The sequence below is a fragment of the Tursiops truncatus genome, chromosome 7 (assembly GCF_011762595.2).
Source record: "Tursiops truncatus isolate mTurTru1 chromosome 7, mTurTru1.mat.Y, whole genome shotgun sequence".
Classification (NCBI taxonomy): Eukaryota; Metazoa; Chordata; class Mammalia; order Artiodactyla; family Delphinidae; genus Tursiops; species Tursiops truncatus.
The window spans coordinates 24471540-24488856 of NC_047040.1; the positions used below are offsets into that span (position 1 = coordinate 24471540).

The 17317-nt window shown below is 35.4% G+C and overlaps 1 protein-coding gene across 1 annotated transcript; it reads right to left on the bottom strand.

Annotated features, from left to right (window-relative positions):
• Window positions 1-5674: 5674 nt before the first annotated feature.
• Window positions 5675-6100, bottom strand: LOC101337953 (NADH dehydrogenase [ubiquinone] 1 alpha subcomplex assembly factor 4-like). The gene has a single exon (XM_019938905.1). It carries the CDS (start codon window positions 6098-6100, stop codon window positions 5675-5677), a length of 426 nt encoding a protein of 141 aa, XP_019794464.1.
• Window positions 6101-17317: the final 11217 nt, after the last annotated feature.

Here is a 17317-nt window from a genome sequence, read left to right on the forward strand (position 1 = left end):
TTTTTAAAAAGTTATGGATGGAAGAGGGTATAATTTTAAGTGAGTATAATATTAAACTATTTAAGGAGAACAAACCAGTGGTTATGGGTTGGGGGGGATGGGCAAAATAGGGGAAGGGGATTAAGAAGTACAAACTTCTAGTTATAAAACAAGTCATGGGGATGTAATGTGCAGCATAGGGAATATAGTAAATAATATTGTAATAACTTTGTATGGTGACAGATGGTAACGAGACATCGTAGTGATCATTTCATAATGTTTATTTTTTTAACATCTTTATTGGAGTATAATTGCTTTACAATAGTGTGTTAGTTTCTGCTTTACAACAAAATGAATCAGTTATATATATACAATAATGTTTAAATATATCAGATTACTATGTTGTGCATCTGAAAATAATATGTCAGTTTTACTTCAAAAAATAAATAATTTAAAAAATAATAAACAAAAAGGAAGCATATCCCCTGAAATAAGCCTCCAATCTAGTGTGCTTCTTATTTTAATAGACATGGCAGTACCACTATCTGAGTAGGAATAGTCCCTTTGGAGCAGTTATTGTAATGGGTTTATGTAATATGTCCCTTAACTGACTTAGTCAAGGATAGTTTCTTGTTAGGAATAAAGATGATGAACCCAGGACCAGTGGTTCCAAAGCTCTGGTCCACAAACAAACTGCATTAAAATGACTGAAGGGGTTAAAAACAACAGCAAAAACAACTACCCATTTGCCATCCCCTAAAACTGGAATTCTGACTAAATAGATGTATGGGTGGGCCTCAGAAGCAATATATATTTTTAAAGCTACCCAGATTATGTTATTGTATGGACGAATGTTGGAACTATTACTGAAGATTTGTTATGACCACCCAGATTCAGAAATTTCAGACTGAATAAGAAATGAATAAGATCATATACTGGTACTCCAAAATCTAGCAATTAGAATGCATTTTAACCAGATTTTCCCAGGTTATAGCCTGGTGTATGGTAGGCACTAAATTATTTGTTGAATGAATGAGCAAACTTTGAGTATACTTTACTATGATGTACTAAATTTAAGTGTGTGTGTAAGTATATACATGTGTAGTCTGTATTTTAATCACCTAACAGGAATCGTCTCTGGGGATTGTTAGAATTTCTTTATCTAAGGAAATAGATAAAGATCATTGATAAAGGTCATGATCTCATGCTGATCAGTATCCTATTCTATATCCATTTCTTTCTAGACTTATGTCCTCCTCTTCTTTAGCTGTAGAATCCCTGAGAAGGAAAAAAAAAATCACCACCTGCCTTTCAATGGTTTACATAGCTCCAGAGATTTTTGGCAGGGAGAATTCAAATTTCCTTTTGGACCTTATCACAAAGAAACCCAAATAGACATTCTTTTCATTCACCCATTTTTTAAACTTTAAATTGTTCCCCTAAGTGTCAAGATCAAAAAGATCACCAATCTTTGGAACTGAGGAGACCATTTGTATTCCAACCCAGAGAAAAATTGAACTCTTTTCATCTTTCTCTGTGTGGATCACAGGAATAATGCCAGAAATCTTAGAAAGGGTCTAAGAATAATAAAATAATAATGAAGGCATTAATTATATTAACTAATTATAGAGTTAAAAAAATAAGACAGATAAGATAAATTTAGAATAAGCTGTATTTGGTTTGAAAGAGCAAAGGCAGAGTGGTGGCATGATTTTTGCCTTCAGGCGTAGAGAGGCATACTTTCAGAACAATTTAAATAGTCTCTTCTAAAGAAACAAATTTATGCTTACATTTATTAGTTAATTTGTCTTGAAAATGCCTTAGGTAGTTTAAAACTAATTATATATGGATGACCTGAGGCAATAGGATGCATGATCGGGTGGGTCTTCTGCAGCTGTTCTTTAACACAATATAGACTCATTTGTGCTTAAGTATTGCACTGGTGTTTGTCATTGAGTTTAACACTGTTATTAGTCAAATAAATGCTTCTTTAGCACTAACTGTAGATAAGTCACTATGCAAAAAGGGCAAAAAACACATGAAACATTAATTCCTGTCTTCGAGAAAGTTTATAAATAACAAAAGGAGAGTTGTATTCAGAAATGTATATTTCTCAGAGAGGGTTAAGATCTCACCAGTGGTACAAACTACTTTGATTTAGTTTAATAAAATTATCTCTAACCACAATGTATAATGGATAGAAGCTCTAGATTGGCATCTGTTATTTACTTTAAAATATTACAATTTTTCCATCTCTCTGGGTGACACTTTTGTAATCTAAAAAATAAAAGGAGTGAGGAATAGGTTTTCTCTAAGTTGCTTTCTTACTTTAATAGTTTGTCCTGTAGCATGTTCATGTTAGTGTGTGTACCGTCTTGGTTTGCAAGATTCCCTTAACTGGAGGATGTCAGCGTTGAGAAATTCTAGGTTCAGCCCACATATGAACTAGTTGTGTGACTGTGGTTGAGTCAATGAAAAGTTGAACCAGTTGCTATACAAGGTCATTTCTAGTTTTAAATAGTCTCATAGGTTAAAGGGATGGAAAGCCTAGATCATTAGCAAAACATACAAGAAGACACATATAGGATCCTGCAAAACTAGGGGTACAAAAATTCTCACCCTTTCTCTACTAGGTAGAGAAGAATACACACACCTACGCACACATTCCTGTGCGTATGTCTGCCATTAGTTATGGCTATAGATGACTCATAACCAGAGGCAGCTTATGTGATTAGGTATAAATATGTACATCATTCCCCCCACATTTATTTTCTAATCATAGGGGTTTTCATCAAATCAGGAGGAAAAAAGGAAGAGAGAGAGGGGCAAGATGGAAGCTTGAAGCCTAACTACCTTTCCATCCCTCCTTTCTCCAAACACTATCCACTGCATCATTTCCTTGGAATATGGGGCACTTGATCCTCAGTTTTGACACCATCCCAGCTCAGTGTCAGGGACTAAGCCCCAACCCATTCTTCAGGAGAAAGCCCCAAACTTGCTCCTTGGAGCAACCACTCACAGAGACAGGAAACCTACTGATACAATGGGGGAAAAACAAACAAACAAACATTTACTCTGGCTTAAGATCATTCCACATTCAAATATTGTGTCTACCCCTTTCTAGCTGTTGACCCCATGTGAGTTGCTAAACCTTCCCAAGCTTATGTTTCCTCATGTGAAAAAAATGAAACTGGTAACTGTGTTTAAGATTGCTTTGAGATGGTAGATAACCTTAATACTTCATTAGGTACTCTCTCACTACCTAATGATAGAGAGATACTATCTCCTAGATAGTAGTTGCTTTTATTATATATCTAAAATTATATATTCGCACAGAAAATCAAATGCATAGACTCATTTATTGTTAAGGGCATGTTTATGAATACACATGTATATCCATGGTCCTACCCATTAGGGTAATCACATTTGTTATATAAAAATTTACCCAGTAGTTACTCTTCTAGCTCCTAAGAGTATTTGCTCTTCAAGGAGGATCCTTTAGAGACCATCTAATCTAGTGACTTTCAAATTTTATGTTTTAGAGATAGGATTCCATGATAGTTATTTAGAAAAAAAAAAAAAGCTGGTATAGGGGTTAGCGGCAGAGGAGCTGGTGATTAGGGGAGGTTGAGTGGGTTGGTCTCCAGATGACCTCACCCACTTTTCAACCAGAATAACTCCAATCATGTATGTTTAGCTTTAATGTATTTTTTCTGGAAGTGCTTTTTATTGTTTAAGTCACACCTCCATCACCAAAAGCAACAACAACAACAACAACAACAACAACAACAACAACAGAAAACACATAGATTCAGTCCAGCTCCTCATTGGCATACAAGGACTGAAGCCAGCAGGCCTTAAGTGACTTGTGGAAGGTAACATAATGGTTGTTAATGGCCAAACCAGAGATTAAAACCACTTTTTCTGCCCTTTGTTTAATTGTTTGGTTTATTTTTTTCCTCCCTTTCTCTTCATTTCCTTCACCTAACTCACTTTTTTGAAAAGTTTCTGGGTTGGAACTTCAGAGGTTGATGTATAGGAAACAGAAGGGGTTTTAAATTAAACCTGTTTTTAGTATAATATGTTTCTGTCATATGCTCTAAAATGTTTATTAAAACATAGGATAAATGTAATGCATTTGTGACTGTAATTTAAAAATTGGTTATTTTGGGGGCTTCCCTGGTGGCGCAGTGGTTGAGAGTCCGCCTGCCGATGCAGGGGACACGGGTTCGTGCCCCGGTCCGGGAAGATCCCACATGCCGAGGAGTGGCTGGGCCCATGAGCTATGGCCACTGAGCCTGCGCATCCGGAGCCTGTGCTCCGCAACGGGAGAGGCACCAACAGTGAGAGGACCGCATACCAAAAAAAAAAAAAAAAAAAATGGTTATTTTGGGCAAAAGTCATCAAATGTCATATTCCATCTAGGAAATGCATGAATAAAAATGGCCATAGTCAGCATTAAATATTTTATAAGGAGACAGTTTACAGCTGTATTCAGCTACTGTATCAGAATCTCAAACTAAAAGGAAATTAAACTAATTTTTTATGTAAACGAATTGTTTTCATAAGGAAGCACAAGGGAAATTAAGTGTATAATCATGCCTGAAAGTCAGGATTTTTCCAGGAAGCAAGTTTCTTGTGTGAATTTCTTGAGGTATTTGGGAATATCACCATGAACCCTCCAAATTCCTTCTAATTTACATATCATGATGTGTGATAGCCTCAAAGTTACAGACATTTGAAGTTTTGAAGAATTAACAGACTTTTCTGAACCCTCTATTAATGGTGATTATTGTTGTAAACTATTATGACAATGGACTATAGTTTTAAATGATGACCATAACAATATCTCCAGTCTCACATGTTCCTCTGCAATGTGACCTTATTCTTCACCAACAAGAAGTGAATTCTATTTCCCCTCTTCTTGAATCTAGGAAGGCTGTGACTGCTTTGCCTGATAGACTACACACAAGAAGTAGTGTGTGACTTCCAAGCCTGGGTCATAAAACTGATGCAGCTTCCATTGTGTTCACTAAGAGCTTTGAGCCACCATGTTAGAAGTTCGACTATTCTGAAGCCATTATCTTGTGACATGCTAAGCTACATGGAAAGGCCACATGAGGCGCCTCTGGTTGGCAGGCAGTCTTATTCTTTGACTCATTCAACCCCAGACTCCAGCCATGTGATTGAAACCATCTTGGACCCACCAGACCATCCCATCTACCAGAAGAGTACCACTGAGTTTCCTCAATGACTAGAGAAGCAAAGGCCCACCCATCTGAGCCCTGCTCATATTTCTCACCTACAGTATTGTGGTATTAATAAAATGAAAAAGTTGTCTTACACCACTAGTTTTTAGGGTCATTTATTTCACAGTAGTGAAAAACTATTATAGATTTAGTTAACAAGTATCAATTCATTAGGCCCAACTTGGAGATTCAGGGTTGATTAGAGCAGAAACATAATATCTATATGTTTTATTAGTTTGTTTAAAATTTTTATTTATTTTAATTTTATTTTTTAAATTTATATAATTTAATATGCTAAAAATGAGAAAATAAACAGGGTACGGGGACACAGAGTACATTAAGGAAAAGTAATTTCAGGATTCTCTTCATTTTGATTGTATTGCTTTCTTGCCTTCAGGGGGTAAGATTTTTGACTTCAAAAGTTATGAAATATTTAAGAAGAGAATTTACATCTTGCTATTTTTCTCAGCAGTCCATGTGTCTGGATAAAGTTTATGATTATTGAGAAGTGTCAGTGCCTCTACAATGGAAATTTTGCCTTTGGGAATGTTCTTAATATTCATCATGTCAGCATGATGGTTTTCCTGCAAGCTGAACTCCTTTGGCTTCTGACGTTTTCCACCATCCTTTACCTGCACAGAAGACACGGGATCTTTGGAATCGACATACACATCTTTTAGTAATGACAGCAGTTTGTCATTTTTTCTAGCAACTTCTCCCTTAATTTCTGGATGGCTGCTCATCTGCTTTCGCAGGAGGTTCTTGGTGGAGGGGTGCCTGGGAGCGGGGAAGGGCTTCATCTTGCTGATTTCCCATTGCGCCCGGTTCTCTAGGTTGAAATTCCTGATTGCGTGAGTCACCGCAGCCCCCATCTTTTCACAACGTGATGCCTGTAAGTTCACACCACACATGTGGTTAAACACTGTCATGGGCAACCTCCAGGGTGCACTGGGCTAAAAAATTGTTTTAAATAATAGCTTTCTTGAGGTATAATGTATATACATACCATAAAACCACCCATTTTAAGTGTACAATACAATGATTTTTAGTAAATTTACTGAGTTGTGTGGAATTAACATCATCTAAAATTAACCCAATTTTAGAACATTCCCTCCCACCCACCCCCAAAAAAAAGCCTTACAGAGGAATTTTAGAATATTTTCCATAAGTAGGTCCCTTGTGCCCAACTGCAGACAGTCCCTCTTCCTACCCCCAAAGCCACTTAAGTTTAACTTTTCTGCCTCTGTAGAACTGATGATGTGTCTTTGATCTGGTTTTGGACTCCCAGGGAGTTCAAGTCCAGAAGATCAAGCAAAACGTGTGAATCTGGAGCTTCCTTGAATACTGGGTCTGAGTTATTTTCCTGTTAGACTCTGCCTTGTTCTCCAAGAGCTCTTTAGTTTCTGAGTCCGTAACGTAGTTTTTAAGAGCGTGAACCTTGGATTGTCTCAGTTCAAATTGTATTTTCAACACATAATAGTTGTGTGTCATTGGACAAGTTACTTAATTTTTCTAATTCATAGTTTACTAATTATAAAAAGGGAATGATGTTATCTACCACATGAAGCTATTGTGAAGATCAAATTAAATAATGTACTTAAAGTACTTAGAATAGTACCCAGCATGGTAATAACAATAATAGTAGCTGTTATTTAATGAGTACTTATCAATTTAGCTGGCACTATACTTTACATATATTAACTCATTTAATTTTCTCCCAAACTCCATGAATCAGGTGACATTACTGTTCATATATGAGAAACTGTGTACCCATGGGCAAATTACTTAATTTCTGCTTTTCTACTAGAAAGTACCAAAGCTATTAACACCCAATGAATAATTGTTTTATTTAGCATGGGACTTACTAGGAACTTGCTTGAGTCATAGCTATTAGAATTCCCTCATTTCTGTCTTTGGAGTCTTAAAACCTGTGAATTTTTCTGTCTTCTCGGCCAAACATATTCCAACACACACACACACACACCACTTCTTTTGGATTGCAAATGTCAATCTTAAACATGGTAGTTTCTTTCTTTTTTTTTTTTTTTTTTTTGCGGTATGTGGGCCTCTCACTGTTGTGGCCTCTCCCGTTGCGGAGCACAGGCTCCGGACGCGCAGGCTCAACGGCCATGGCTCACGGACCCAGCCGCTCCGCGGCATGTGGGATCTTCCCGGACCGGGGCACAAACCCATGTCACCTGCTTCAGCAGGTGGACTCTCAACCACTGCGCCACCAGGGAAGCCCCATGGTAGTTTCTTAATAAACACTAACTAAAAGAATGGATGAAAGAACAGATGCATCTGTGTCTTGAGGATGTCTGCAGCCAACTTTGGGAAGGGGTAAAAATCAAAGATCAGATGGCTATAGAGGCTCGGGAGATGTCTTTGGTCATGTAAAACATCATTACTCCAAAGATCCCAAAATATAAAAGTCAGTGTAATCTCAGACATTGTCTCCTTTAGTGACGCAAGAATGTTTTAAAGAGTTTTTGTGACAACATATGGAAGTACTTTTTTTTTTTAAGTTAAGGAGCCTAATCACTTAATCATTGTAAGCAATTCACCAAATATTTGGTCATGAGAAAGAAAAACATTTAAATTACTATATCCAATGAGCATATTTTTGATGTTTGTTATAAAACTTGTGTATGCTTGAAGACAAAGGACTTTAGAACACTCCTTTAGCTTTAAAATGTATTATATTTCAGAATGATTTGTCAGATAAAGATAACAGTGATCTTAATTCCAATGCAAGATGATAAATATGATTTAAAAGTAAGACTCATAGTATATATACTATGTATATGTAGTTTACATATAAACTTGCTTTTTGACCTGAAATATTTTATGGACATATTTCTTCGTCAGTATTTGTCATAAAATGCATACAAGCAACTACTTTGGATACTAAAAACATCCTAATTTGGGGTCCATAGTCCCTGGATTATATTACCATAGGTAAAGCCAGTAAGATATTAACATTTAAAAGCTTTCGGTTCTTCTGTTCTCTTCAAGAGTCTATCAGAGACTCTTATTTATCACCTTGTGTAAGATATACAGGCAGAACTCTTCATCTGGCATGTCATTATTGCCAGATAATTAGGCTGATGAGATCATGGACAAACAATTTTATTTGGAAAATAATAGGGAAAATATTTCTTATAAATATTTGTCGATATCTATCTCCCAAAGAAATGTGTGCTTTTAGTTAGTGATGATACTTTGTTTCACACTTTTATCTCTGTGCTGCATTTTAACTCAGTTTTGGTAACATGGCTTTTGCTTACAACCTCTCCTAAGCAGCTAGTCATAGAACTTTAATACACAGGAATGATAAATTATAAAAACACATTTGCTGCTCACTCTCTGTTAAACTTAGCAACAAAGAAGCAGCTGGTACTTTATTGCCTATAACTTCCTACATATTTCCCCAAAGTTCCAGCTAAACAAGAATACATTTGTGTTTTATTTTCTTCTAATTAAGTTGAAGAGAAAAACAGAGTCAGGGATTGATGGCTTTCAGATTTAAAGCATTTCTGTTATAATTGTCAGGCAATCAATTAACCAATTTCTGAAGGACTTAATCTTTTTTTTATTGTTATGTTTCTCATTTCCTTCAGTTTTATCCTTCTAAAAGGAAAGGTTTTTTTTTTTCTTCTTCACTTTTCAGAGAGAGAATTCATCAACTATAGGAATGAGCAAGACAGATCAATGGCAAATTTTAAATATAGTCCATATGAGATTGTTTTCCAGATGTAAACTCTACAAATCTCTTTTTATGAACTATCTTTAGATTCATTTACTCTACCAAGAATCACTACAGGTTAAGGGCTCGAAGGGATTAAACAGGAGAAAGTACATTAAGAATGATTAACATGTCTCCTTCCAAAGTGAATAAAGTTTTTAACATGGAATAGCTATTCATGAATCATTCATTATTTACTTTCAGTAATTTTGGAACTAAATTGGTCTAAGCACTGCAGATGTTATTATTACATTATTCTAAAGATTGGGGCCTAAGATGGGCTTTTGGTGTGCTAATACAATTTTGCTTTTTAGATAGGTAGTGGTTACATAGGTGTGGTCACTCTGTGTTTATTCATTAAGCTGTACAATTATTATTTGCATACTTTTCTGGATGAATGTTATACCAGAACTTCAGAGGGAAAAAGAATTCCTGAGCCATGACTGAATGTTAAAGATTGGACACCTCCTCAAGTTGTGAAAGATCATCTTCCAGAATTTTGTAAAATTGAATGCAATATTCCTCATCCCATCACATGCAAATAACTAATATTACCTCAGAAAACCTGATATAAACATTATTTGCTATTGCTCTTTTATGAAGAATTCTATACTAATCTTCTCATAGCAAGGAAATAGAGTTTGTACTAAAATTCTAGTTATAGGATTCAGAAAAATGTAAGCAGGATCCACCTACTTTTTTTCCATTCATGTCTTTTAAAACTATTCTGGTGTTCATTAATTCACAAAAAAATGTACAATGCCTATTATGTGGCAGACACAGTTCTATGAATGCAATAATATAATGAATCAAACAAAGGAAAAAAAAAAACTCTGCCCTTAAGCTGTTCAAGTTTTTCTTATAATACTGATGTTAATCACTGTGATTGAGTTAAATGATAAAGCTCTATGTACATTAGATGTTTTGAGAGTGAGGGCCTGATGGACTGGTCCTGCTTGGTTTAGTCTGAGACATCATCACCAAGCAAATGATATCTGAACTGAGACTTCAAGGATGTGTAAGTAAAGTTTATTATTTGCTATAACAGGAAGTTCAGAGTACAGCAGGTTATTTTTCCGCAGGCTTAACGGTATTATTTGCCATTCACAGTGCTGGCTTCATCTTAGGTCTGGTTACCCTTGTCCTCATGAGACAGCTGCCAAAAGCAACTATGGAAGCATACTTCTTTTTCATGTCCAGCAGGAGAGGGAAAAATGTTACAATTCACTAATTCATTGAGGAGTGTCGTACGCTTTTAGACTTAGGTCATTCTGGAGATTCATATGGGTTAATGCATACTTGAACATTTCAGAATTTTGTGATGAAGGTAGAAGAAGTCAGGTGTGAGGTATGTGAGGGGTTGACTCCTGACCAGGCAACCAAGGACTTCCACCACAACGGGGACCTTAAACAGGGTAGTCAATGAATAGGCCTAAGAAAGGCAAAGGTTTCCTGAAATTTTACTGACATTTAAAAAATCTGTGCACATATATTCATTTTGCCGGGGAAAGGGAGAAAATCTTTCAGTGTATTTTCTATGTGGTACATGACTCTAAAAAAATAATTAATGCTCCAAAAAATTGATGCTCAGAATAATCATGATAATCTCTCACAACACTTTTACCTTATAAAAACTGCCTTATTTTATGCTAATGATGTTTTCGGTAGGCTAGCATTGCCTACATTATCATCATCATCAATATCATCATCATCATCACCATCATCATCATCATGCTATACTATTACACTTTGAGTGGTGAAGTGAGTTCCCCAAGGCCACACAGCTGATGACTACTAGGTTTATTAGGAATTATCACTCACTATTGAATGATTTTTCTTTACTGCTTGCCTTGGAAGAGAGCAGAGGAAGAACAATAGACATACCAGTCTCAACCCATTTCCTACACTACCTTTCCTAATTCAGATGCTTTTAAAAAGACACTATAGCAAAGTTCTTAAAATAGTCTTTGCTTTAACTCTTAGATAAAAATCAGAATTAGAAAAAATAATTTTCATCAAAAGCATCTGGATGATGCATAATTTGTAGAAAATAAAAGTATGATTAAAATTATTAAATGAGTAAAAACACAGCACATGGATCTATACGTAATCATTTAGTCAAAAGAGGGCCTTTTGGTGGTGGAATGATTAAAATGCAATAATGAAAGTATTTAAGTAGTTTCTAATATGGAAATATGTAGAAATCAATTCTTATACTTGTGTTCATTGGATAATTATTTCTAGGCTATAAAAGATTGCTCTATCTCAAGTAGAAAAATTAGAATTGTTTATTTTAAATGTGAGTTAACAATCCAATTTTTATTCAATCAAGCAATCAGCTCCCTATTTTTTTTAAAGTACTGATTTCAAGGTTGATATTATTTCTTTTCTCAGCAAGGCAGAATAACATTTAACAGAGATGTTAGCAAGCAGCTCGTTCAGTTTACCACATGTATAGAATGTGATGCCCTTTCTACTGCTACATGTCCAAGTGTTTGTACTGAATGCTTCCATAATGTCAATAATGATCCACTATTCAAAATTAGATGTAGCCCCGGTTTCTCAAATGCTTGAGTGATCATTTTCTTTAGTAATTGAGTTCCTCATAGAATTCCACTGCTTGATTACTTGCTCAGTAATCTAAGCATATTAATTTGAAAAGCTCCATAAGCGTGTGGCCAGGATAATGGCAGTGAAGTAATTGCAAGGAAATCTTTTACAACAGGCTTATTTTCATCTAATAAACTCTTTCCTGATGGTTAACCGGCATGCAGTGAATGTGATATGAGTTCTAAAATGTATGTGCATTAATGTATCTGTTGAGATGGTTGAAGATTAGATATTCTAGAAGGCACTTAATAAGCACTTTGAAAAGATGTTTTTAAAGTAGTGTGTGTGTGTGTGTGTGTGTTAGTTTATTAGGAGATATGGATTGTAAGAGGAAGACAAGGTCACTGAAATTATGCTAGATGCCTTTCCTATGTTGTCACAGGTAATCCTCACATTAACACTGTATAAGAATCTACTATCCCTGTTATGCATATAAGGATAAGGGAACTCAGATTGGTGAGTTTATTTGCCCAAAGTCACAAGTCTAGACCACAAGTCAGTTCTGCCTGATTCTAAACCAGTCCATTCTTCAGTTCCTGCCTCATCACAAAAGGTTAGCTATAATTTTAGAGGTATATTCTAGCACTTTACACTAAGTATAAGGGCTCAAGTTTCAAAGCCCAGAGTTATATTAGATAATGCCTCCTAAATGGAAAGGAGGACCATAAATGTTGAATCTATTCTGGGGCACTTATAAACAAGCATTGTACAAAAATATCATATTATTATATTTACTAGTTTGTTGTATCTTTTAGATGCCACATATAAGTGATATCATACAGTATTTATCTTTCTCTGTCTGACATTTCAATTAACATAATGCTCTCCAGTAGGGAGAGGGAAGAGGGGAAGGGTAATATAGGGGAAGGGGATTAAGAGGCACAAACTGTTAGGTATAAAATAATCTACAGAACCGATAGCTAGTGGGAAGCAGCTGCATAGCACAGGGAGATCAGCTTGGTGCTTTGTGACCACCTAGCGGGGTGGGATAGGGAGGGTGGGAGGGAGATGCAAGAGGGAAGAGATATGGGGATATATGTATATGTATAGCTGATTCACTTTGTTATAAAGCAGAAACTAACACACCATTTTAAAGCAATTATACTCCGATAAGGATGTTAAAAAAAAAAAAGCTACAAGGATATATTGTACAACACAGGGAATATAGTCAATGTTTTATAATAACTACAAATGGAGTATAACCTTTAAAAACTGTGAATCACTATATTGTACACCTATTAGTTATATAATATTGTACATCGAATATACTTCAATAAAAAATTGCATTATATTTCAACTGTCAACCACAAGAAGGCAAAATTCCATATTTGTATCTATTTTTATAACAAGTACAAAGTCAGCTGACTATTAGCATTTTAGAGAAGTGATGAAGAATAGATTTCTTGGTTGCTATTCTATGAATGATACCACCAACAAATCTAATTCACTGTGAATAATTCCAAAGGCATTTCTAATACCTTATTATGCTTGAAAGATTCTGAAATTTAAGCTGAGCTGTTAGCAAGAACACAACTTTTGTTGTTTTTATTCTATATTCTGTCCTATAAGCTGTTCAGTACCTTAAATTTCATCAGATTCTGGTTAAGTGAAGCCCTTATCAACTTCTATAGAAACAGATTTATTTGGTAGGCATTTGCTTGACTTTATTACCTTAATTTGTAGCTCCTCAATTAATCTATTAATTAATTGAGTGGCTGTTTACTTCAAACACAAGGCCTTAATATGTCAAATCATACAATAGTAAAACAAAACATTGTGATAAAATAGCACATGCATAGTATCAGTAAAAGAGCACATGCTTGTAGTAGCCCACAGACTTTATGAAACGTGGATTACCATATCAGTCTATATTATATTCTAATTATCTCATATTAAAATTCTATAATGGGAATTTTTAATATAGCTTCTGGTAACAGGGCCTATTGCTGCCTTTCATATCTGGGTTTAAAAAATACAAATGCACATACAAAAAAACCAAAATGAGTTTTTCATTTTATTTTGTTTTGTTACGGAGCAAGATTTTGGAGATAATAATAATTATTATTATAGTAATGTTTTGGCACTGCACTGTACAATTTTCACATCACTTTATGGTGATCATTGTATTTGATTCCCACAACAGCAGAGGTTATATAGGGCAGGTAATCGTCATCTACCTGTGACTAAAAAGCAACCCCCAGCCCCCCACCCCTGCCCAGGGCTGGCAAAAGGTCGAAGAGAATAAAGAATCAGGCCTAAGAAGGATAATGACTTCTTTGCTTGTTTTTAACCCTGGTTTTCTGTGTCCCAATAATTGTCTCCTTGGTAGAATTCTCAAACCTTTTCTCTATTCTCACTCCTACCCCCAAAGACTCTTACCTTTTCTTCCCCTCAAGCTCGTGGGACTTAGGATATAATAGCCTAAATCTTGTTTTCTCTGACATGTAGATACATTTTCCTTTAGTCCTTTCCGTGCAAAAATCCTACTGTTAAAAATTATTTTAGTTTTTCCTTTCCTGTGCAGCTTTAGGAACAAATGAGGTGAGGGACTGGAGAATCGAGTACGTTTTCGCTAACTGCCCTATTTCTTATTGGTTCACTATTACTAAGGGTGGGAAAAAAGTCTAAACTTGAAACTGCATTTTATTCCTCTGAGACAGTTGGTAAGGAATTTGGTAGGCTAATTCCTGACAGCCACAGGAGAAAAAAAGAAACGAGAAAGAAAGAAATGTGTGACTGGGAAATCTGCCAGGCAGATTTACCCAATCAGGAGATACCAGGCTTTCTTCATCCCACACAGCTGAATCCTAATCCCTAACTGCCCCCCTCACCTCAGTATACAACTCCATCACTTTCACTTGCTCAGACCAGCTCATTCATGCAGCTTGCTCATGCAGCTCATTCAGCTGCATTTGTAGGATGCAGAAACAACAGCTTTGGGGCTGTATTGGAGGGAAATCCCAACGCACCTGTCTAAAGGGGACATTGAGGTTGCTGGGATTCCTAAACAGGTCTTGAGAAGGTGAGAATATATGGTGTTCTAGCCCTTAGCTTTGCAACTCCAGATGAATTTATCCTGGTCACATAGTTCTTTAGTGTTCTTACAGACAAGTATGTGTTGAATGTTGTGGCTTGAGAAAAGGACTGGCATTGTTTACATAAAGAGATAAATTCTAACTTACTGTTTATTGACTTGGAAATCAATCTTTGGAAGAAAACAGGAGGCATATTACTTGAGCAGTAACATAGGCATTTGAGCTTCAGTCTTCTCAATCATAAACTGAAAGTATTGGATAAAATGTACTTAGGTGCTTCGAATTTAAAATACACAGCTTCTTGTGACAAGTAACGTACCACTTATGCTAAGTTGTTTCACCATTGGCCATGTTATATTCAGTTATAGCTAGATTCAATTTTTACATGGATTTAAGTGCTTGGGGTTGCTACAGAGATCTCTTTAAGAAAGGTTGCATTTTAAACTTGCTTGGAAATTTTGAGAAAGCTGGGCAAGTACTTATTTTAAATTAAACAAGATGAACCACAAAGCAAGATGAAAAACAAACACAAAAATGACAGTCACAGTGATTAAAAAAAAAAAAAAAAAAACAGGCCAGAAGAAATGAAAGGTGAATTGAAGCGCCAGGGAATGTTTAATGTGGAACGTACCTGAAGAGGAGGAAGTCTCTTGCTTTGTTACTATTAATCATTTGAAGGCTCTGATGTATGAAAAATGAAACAGATTTGTGTTTGGTTAAGCAGAAGTGAAACTAACAAGTAGAAATTATTACAAGTAGCTAGATTTTTGACCCTAAAAGAGGAAGAAGTTTCTAGCAGTTAGACTTGTCCCACAAAATAAACTTCCTGGAGTGGTAGTGAGTTTAACACCTGAGGTACTGGAGGTAACAAACATCACAGTGACATTACAGCTAGAATCATTGCATTTGGATAAGTCTGAAATGTCTATAATCCCATAACCCTGATGCGAAGAGAACACTGAAGCATTACAGGGATTCGTTTCCTTGGCTTGGGTTAGCCTTGGCATGTGGCAAAATGCCAGCAACTAGCAAAGCTGTGAGTATTTTTACTTCGGCTTTCTCCTTCTCCATTCTATACTGTTGTGGGTAAGAGGCCCAGAAGTTTCAGCTTCCAGAGAGGAATATCCTGGCAAGACTTATATGATTAAAAAAAAAAAAAAAGTCTTTTAAGTAGAACCTTAAAAAACACGTTTCTGTTCAGTAGATTTACTTATTATAATGTAATAACAGTCTACTTGTGTTTAAGGCAACTCTTTTCAACTCCAATCAAGTAAGTTAGTTTCAGTTTTCCCACAAACCAAACAACTATTGTCTTGTTCCAGCCTGTCAAAATGTTCTAGGTAAAATCAAATTTACAAGAAAGATATCTTGTTATGTATTGTTTTTCTTTCCTTTCTGAATTTTTTTGGTCTTTTTTCTGTCTCTTTTTATAGAGACTAACTCAGTTTATTTCTTACAACATTTATTTTCAGAAAAGAGATAACTAACTCAAAATAATCCCTTTGAGGAGGAAAAAAAATCAAATTCGTAAACAATAGACTAAGGAGAAGTTCTTTCCTCATTATGCTATTTCCACATTATGCTATTAATTTTGCAAAACAAGCAAATGAAAGAAATGCCCGATTACAACAGTAATTATATCAGAGAAATTTAAATACCCTCAATTTTAAAATGCAGCCTAAACTGAGCAGGTTTGTTGGTAGGCTGTTGAATACTTCAAGCATAAAGACTTCTTGTCATGTAGACCTGTATTTGAGTGCCGCCTGTACCATTTACTAGTTGCGTGATTTTGGACAACTTACGTACTCCTTCTGAGCTTCAGTTTACTGAATTTGTAATTTAGGAATAATAAAAATACCTACTTCAAAGGATTTAATGATAATACAAATAAAAAACTTAGCCTAGAGATACCTGGATCAAGTTTAAGTATTCATTGAATGTTGGTCATTATTTTAATTAACTTGAGGAGGATAAAGCCCATAGTTTTACTAACATCTCTTTCTTGGATAGGTCCTTGTATGTGGACTTTGAAAGATAAGTGGGGAACATTATCTTAAAATGATATTGTGGCTTATATTTGTTAAAGCTCTTTTTTTTTTTTTTAATGAGTCACCTTATTCAAGGGTTTTTTGTTTTCCTTGTAGAGAAGCACAGAAGGAGACTAAACAGGAAAAAAAAAAAAAAAATGAAAAGGATGTTGGAAAAGCCCAACTGCCTTTTAAATATTTTTGATTCCTGTTCACTGGAGATTTTAAAGGAAAATAGGGCAGAGTGGGGCAGTGAATATAGTCATTAATAAGATAGATACCGGTCAGTATAAATATGTGGATCTGTGGGTTATGGAAGATTGAACCCTTGTGAGGAACAATACACATTTAAGAAAAAGTATGCTTTTTTTTTTTAATTTGTGGTTCAGTCATGATTTTAACTCAAAATTTTTAAAAAAATCTTTTTTTTTTCTTTAAATAGCGTTGATGATGATCTGAAGATACAGAATTCCATGTAGCATGTTCCCATTCTAGCGAAAAGAGTGAATTTACTAGAATTTTGGGTCCTTTGACACTAATCAGTCTTTAAAATACTAAGTTCTGACATAGAAAATGAGAATAGTTTTTTCATGGTCTAGAATGTTGAGTAGGATCAAGAAAGAATAAGTTCTAGCCCTAGTCTTACTGCTTTATATCTGTGTGTTTTGAGAC

What these genes read in the sequence shown, in the direction of transcription:
- LOC101337953 (XM_019938905.1), bottom strand. Translation starts at nt 6,100, where the DNA reads ATGGGGGCTGCGGTGACTCACGCAATCAGGAATTTCAACCTAGAGAAC.